The sequence below is a fragment of the Pundamilia nyererei genome, unplaced genomic scaffold (assembly GCF_000239375.1).
Source record: "Pundamilia nyererei isolate P.nyererei 1_Seehausen unplaced genomic scaffold, PunNye1.0 scaffold00189, whole genome shotgun sequence".
In the NCBI taxonomy this organism is placed as follows: Eukaryota; Metazoa; Chordata; class Actinopteri; order Cichliformes; family Cichlidae; genus Pundamilia; species Pundamilia nyererei.
Window position 1 is genome coordinate 785383 of NW_005187590.1, and position 6598 is coordinate 791980.

Consider the following 6598-nt stretch of genomic DNA (forward strand, 5'->3'; position numbering starts at 1 on the left):
CCTCAAGATGGGTGGTGACCATGGTGGCCATTTAGAAGTCGGCCATCTTGGATACAACTTTTGTTTTTTCAATAGGAAGAGGGCCATGTGACACATCAAACTTATTGGTAATGTCACAAGAAAAACAATGGTGTGCTTGGTTTCAACACAACTTTTGTTTTTTCAATAGGAAGAGGGCCATGTGACACATCAAACTTATTGGTAATGTCACAAGAAAAACAATGGTGTGCTTGGTTTCAACGTAACTTGAACAGGATTTTAATATCACCAACCATTCCCATGTTATTACGGTGTATCCATATAAATGGCCCACCCTGTAGTCTGTTTCTGAGTGTTTGGTCAGAGACATTAACAACAACCCTTATGTAGGTTTTCACTTTCAGTAGTATCAATGTTTGTACAAGTAATGTCTATATGTTGATTCATGGTTTTCTTTGGGGGGTATCTGCTATAAAAAGACATGGCCAGGAAAATCTCCTTCATATTTTTCTGTGTTTAATCATCAGTTACTTTGACACAATGGCATCTGCTGTGATGCTGATGAGGTCTCAGAAGTGTTAGCTTTATTTATATACCTAGATTTACACTATTTCTCTATTGCAGAAAAAGTGTCACATAGTTTGGAATTAAATATTTGTAATTTACAAGGTTTCGAGGGTGCTTTCGACGGTACGTATCCAAGATAAATGACCATAAGTATATGTTTCTGACAGAGTCAAAATTAAATTGAATATAATCAGGACTTTCTGAATCAGAATCAGAATTAAATCCTTCAGTTTTGAAAATCTTGGATTTAGTGTAGCTAACTTTTTTTATTTTACCTCAGAACTCCTATGCAAGCAGTGCTCTAGTTAAACTGTGGCCATTTACTACCTGTATCATTATGTATTTTCTATACTGTAGTTGAAGCTGGTCAACCCCACACAGTACCGCTTTGAGCATCTGGCCACACAGCTGAAGTGGCGACTGCAGGAGGGCCGTGGCGAAGCTGTCTACCAGATAGGAGTAGAAGACAATGGTCTGCTAGTCGGCCTGACTGAGGCTGACATGAAGGCCTCACTCAACACTTTAAAGAAGATGGCAGAGAAGTAGGTCATCTTGTACAGTTTATTTGCTGACATTAAGACGTCACCAAAGAATATATAGAAGTGTCTTCACTCTGGTGTCACTCATTAGTTTTGGACTCCACATTGTTAGTGTCATGCTGGTTCTTTTGCAGCCAGAAATTACTATGTTTGGAGGACAGGGTGGCATGCTAAGTATCTGTTAAGCTTAGCAAGCTTGGTTAGCAAGCTTCATTCATAATATGGATCAGTGTAACATGTAGATTACTGATCCTGATTTTCTGGGGAAACATCGAACCATTCCCAGGCCATCTGTTGGATGTAATCTCTCCAGTAGGTCCTGGGTCTACGCTGGACATGCCTAGCCTGAAAACTATCCAGGAGGCGACAGTCTCAGCTGGCTCCTTTCAATGTGAAGTAGTATCGGCCTATCTGAGCCCCTCCTGAATAACTGAACTGTTAACAAAAACATCAGGACTAGATTAACAAATTTATTTATCAGCAACAGTGCTTCATCTGGTGACATGACTTGACATGACATGAAAGTTTGGAAGGAGCCACCCAACTCCATCAATATATGTCAAACCACGAGCTCCATGAATCCGTACAGTCTGGCTTCAGAACACACCACAGGACTGAGACTACTCTTATCAAAATAGCTAATGACATCATGACAGATGATTTTGGCCACATCAGTATCCTCAAGTTCCCAGATCTTTCTGCAGCCTTTGGCACTTGTTCTCACACCATCCAGCTTTCACATATATCCAGATATCTTGTCCTCACTGGTACTGTAATCTCCTGCTTTCAGTCCTACCTCTCCAACCCAACACAGTTTGTCAGATGGTCTCTGCCTGTGTTGTTACACACAATGTTATCTCAGCACCAAACCCTCCACCCAGTTCCCCCCGCAATTGCTTATCAAATGTCTGCATTGCTTCAGAACATGGATGTCATCTAACCTACTTCAGCATCAATAGTAATAAAACTGATCTCTTGGTTCTGGCCCCCAAAGCCCTACTGTGGAAAACTGGTGTTCCACTCATTGTCGCAGACAGACGCCTCCTCTCACTTTCCCCAGAAGTTCACAACCAGGGTGTTGTTTTGGACTCTGCACTTTAAGTCCAGGCTTATATCCAATCTGCCACAATCTCTCTCAACTTTGGCCATCACTCACTGACTCAGATAACTTCATCCATTAAGGCTTTGTCACCACCTGGCTGGATTACTGCAGTCGGGCCCTGTTCAGAATGTCCAGCAATCCCCTGGACAGGCATTGTCCAAAACTCAGCACTTTCTAACACACACTAAGCTCTGGAATTAGAGAAGGTTCAGTATATCAGTATTGATTATTAAATATGTAATGCGACATATCCCATCGCAATCTTACTTAAAGTACTAAATACCCAACTCTATGCTGTACTCACCATTAGCAGTCTTGCTAATCTTGAATGTTCTAATGTTTGTTTGTTTATTTAATTGTTTTTGATAGTAATGTAAAGCACTTTTAATTTTTGTAGTTAACTTTCCACACATGACACAGAATGCCTAATTACATTTTCTTAGGTACATAAATCTACAATCATTAGGCAGGTTTCCAGTCACTGTTTGAAATAAATTGAAACTGGGAGAAGCCGTCTAAGAAAAATTATTACTGCTTTGCTCAGTAAATTGATTGGGATCAGTGTAAACTAAATGAAAATTGAATGATAAAACTTAAGTCTTTTTCTTTCATTTCAGAGTCGGGGCTGACATCACTCTCCTCCGAGAGAGGGAGGTTGACTACGACTCAGACAGAAACACGCGCAAAATTGCAGAAGTCCTTGTTCGAAAAGTTCCTGATGATCAGCAGGTTAGAGTCTGTCTGTTACACATGGTAGAGGAAAAAGAGTCCAGTTAAATCTGGCAAAACAACAGTGGTGTCAAAATACAGCAATACTCTAAAAAGGATCACAGCATTGCCCATTTAGGCTTTAACTATAGAGAGCACCAAGGGTTCTTTTTTTAAACAGTGCTGTTTAATGGTTATGAAAATATGATCCCATTTTCTGTCTTGCTGTTTTGGTCTGCAACAGTTCCTGGATCTGCGGGTGGCAGTGCTAGGCAATGTGGACTCTGGGAAGTCAACCTTGCTGGGTGTCCTGACACAAGGCGAGTTGGACAATGGACGAGGCCGTGCACGGCTCAACCTTTTCAGACATTTGCATGAGATCCAGACCGGACGCACCTCCAGTATCAGCTTTGAGATCTTGGGCTTCAACAGCAAAGGAGAGGTAATCCCTTTGCCACTTAGGATATTAGCAATATTCAGAAGTTTACATTCACTATGGACATGAATTCATGCTACCTTGAGGCTTTTAGTGATTTCTTTGAACTGTGCTTTTTCCAGGGTGGAATGATTGTACAGTATACATCTTTAATGACTTTATAAACAACAAATTTAAATCTTTTAACAAGTGGTGTAGAGGGTTCTAGTGTCTTTTAACTTGATATAAATTTCTTGTCACATTTTTGGAGCATGCTTTTGGAATGGATAAAGCAGGCCAACATTAAGCTTCAAGGAATGGTCTTTGCCACACCCTCAACACAAAAATATAAATTTGTGGACTATGCTTAAAAGCCAAATTGATTTCAAGAAAATCACTTCAAATACTCTAAAATTCTAGAGAGTGGTCTAATATTCAGCCAGAAGTAGGCCAGCATCTTTTTAATTGCTGCCAGAAGCATCTGGTCAATGTGGGACATTTAACTTTTGTTTGCTCTGTTTTTTGAAACAGCTTTGTAACTTTATTTAAAGTTCAGTTTGAAATTTTGCATAATGCTCTTCTTTTACCATTGCTAAATTATTTAGATGTGTTAAGGACTGTATTCTGTTATCTTTTGTTTATTAGTAGGTTCTAAAATATATTTTGCCTTCACAATCTCTAATGAAATCCTGAAAAAAAAATAATAATAAAGATTTATGGTGTATAACAATTTCACCTTTAGAAGCCCAAAATTACCATCGTGCCCATGAGGAGTGTATGGAAACTTTTCATTACAACTATATATCAGATATTGACTAATTTATTTCATGGGTCATATTTCTGCTTTGTAGATTGGCCTCTCACCATAGTGTTAAATGCAGTGTGTCAGACACAGTGAAGAACTACAGCATTTGAAATTTGGCATGTATATTTTTAATGTGCTGCCTAATTGATTCTCTACCTGACTCTTAAAAATCAGTCAGGTAGAGAAAAAACATTTTGTGGTTGTTGTTGCCATTGCTGCACACCACAACTCAGGGTATTAGCATATTTATATTTGTAAACAATCCCTGACAATAAACAATCAAACTGTAAAAACAAAACAAAAGACGTGTTTTATTTCAATTCTGTCCTTTGGTGCAGCCTGTCTTGTATGTTACCTGTAAAAGGTTGTGAACTACAGTGAGTCCAGGACAGCTGAGGAGATCTGCGAAAGTTCTTCCAAGATGATCACCTTCATCGACCTTGCAGGACACCACAAGTATTTAAAAACCACCATCTTCGGCCTCACAAGTTATTGCCCTGACTTTGCCATGCTGGTGGTGAGCGCTAACACTGGTATTGGTAAGTAGCCTGTATTTTGTTTTTTTTGTTTTTTAATATCTAAAACCTGTGGGTAAGCCACAGATTTACCCATCCAGTCAATTGAGAACATGCAAACTCCAGAAAAAATGGCCCAGGAATACCAAGAACCTTTTTAGAGACTTAACAACTGCATCACTATGTCCAAAAGATAAAAATTCTATGTGTAACTTTTGTAGGAATATTGTTTCTAGTTGGACGTGATTGTAGCAGGGTTCTTTTGCTCTTCCAGTGCCTTAACGCAAACTGATAAGTTATGAACAGAGCAGGTTTCTCTTTGAATGTGTAGGGTTTCATTTGATGAAGACATTATCTAGGAGTTAGTTAGATAAAAGAGGTGTCATGACGTGGTATAAGAGATACAAGAAACAAAGGAGATGTGTTGTCTGTCCAAACACACTTGTATGCTACCTGTCTGGATCACTTGGAACCCCGGGCGAGCAGATAGTAAAAAGTACCTGGTAACAGGAACTAATGGAAAACCCTATAAAAACTGGCGATCGTGCCGACTTGCTCTGAGTAGGTACTAATGGAAAAAGGGCTTTGAATTCTGTTTTTATAATTATTCTTTACTTGCTTTCAGACCATTATGCGACCATCTGCAGCTGCAGCTGAAAGAATAAAAACTAAAACTGTCTTGTGCAAATTGAAACATTAGTCAAACAGAATACTCATCTACACCTCATCAGATTCTTCCGTGACTTAATGATAGAGGCATTGACAAGTCTGTTAACACACCCAGCATTTTTACAAGCTTTCCTTCATGTGTCAAATAGGCTACACTTTAGTGATAAAGCACCTCTTTTCTAGTCTTACTAACCTATAACATTTAAGACACAGAGTGATTTTAACAATAATCGACTATACAGTAATTTTTTTCCTCTCCACTTCTAATCCTGGTTACCAGTGTTTGGGTAAGTGAATCCAGATAACTGACAGATACTCTAGGTATGTTTAACTCACTTCATAGTACAGAGTCCTCTGACTACTTTCTAGGCACAAATAATTTGAATATTTAAAAATTAAATAGAATTGTTCTCACTTGGATCCAACTGCCTTGTTACGTTTAGATTTCCTATGCACATAAGATGCGAAACATCACAAGACAAGTGTTCTGGGGATTGAGTATTTTATTTTTTCCTTCATCCAGCTGGTACAACTAGGGAACACCTGGGCTTGGCCATGGCGCTGAAAGTTCCTATCTTCATTGTAGTCAGTAAAGTGGACCTGTGTTCCCGAGGCACTGTGGAGCGAACAGTCAGACAACTAGAGCGAGTTCTGAAGCAGCCGGGCTGCAACAAGGTGCCCATGGTGGTGTTGAACCCTGACGATGCTGTGAGTGCAGCACAGCAGTTCACCCAGTCCACATGGTGAGTAAAAATACTCAATACTTATCAGCTACTGTGTATGGCGGGGAATAGCTTAATTGTACAGTGTATACAGCAGTATAAAAAAATTCACTAATAAATAGATAAAGCAGTATATAGTGCTGCAGAAATGATAAGTGAAGGTCATGGAAATACTGCTACGATACACAAAGCACAAAATAACTGTTCTATAATCGATGATAACATTTTCGGAAAACTTGTTTAAAGTCGAATTCATAAATCGCATTGCATTTTGGGTAATCACCACAATGTTGTTGTTCATGCACATCCAAAGCAAAGACTGACACCAACAGGTAATACGGAGGAAAATAAACTAATGAACACTAATATTAACATTGCACTGTAATAGTGACCTTGCATGGTCTACCTACAGTGGGATGCAAAAGTTTGGCCAACCTTGTTAATAGTCATTATTTTCCTGTATAAATCGTTGGTTGTTACAATAAAAAATGTCAGTTAAATATATCATATAGGAGACACACACAGTTAGGGTTGGGTGATATGGCCTAAAATCCATATCGCGATATAATTTGAAGCA

At 39.0% G+C, this 6598-nt stretch overlaps 1 protein-coding gene across 1 annotated transcript in view; it reads left to right on the plus strand.

The window, feature by feature from the left end:
- gtpbp2b (GTP binding protein 2b) overlaps positions 1-6598 on the plus strand; it is a 23362-nt gene that overhangs the window by 5823 nt on the left and 10941 nt on the right. The window contains exons 3-7 of the mRNA XM_005747116.2: positions 904-1088; positions 2805-2916; positions 3140-3337; positions 4480-4654; positions 5823-6042. Of these exons, the coding sequence (XP_005747173.1) occupies positions 904-1088; positions 2805-2916; positions 3140-3337; positions 4480-4654; positions 5823-6042 (890 nt within the window). The remainder of the gene's footprint in view (positions 1-903; positions 1089-2804; positions 2917-3139; positions 3338-4479; positions 4655-5822; positions 6043-6598) is intronic.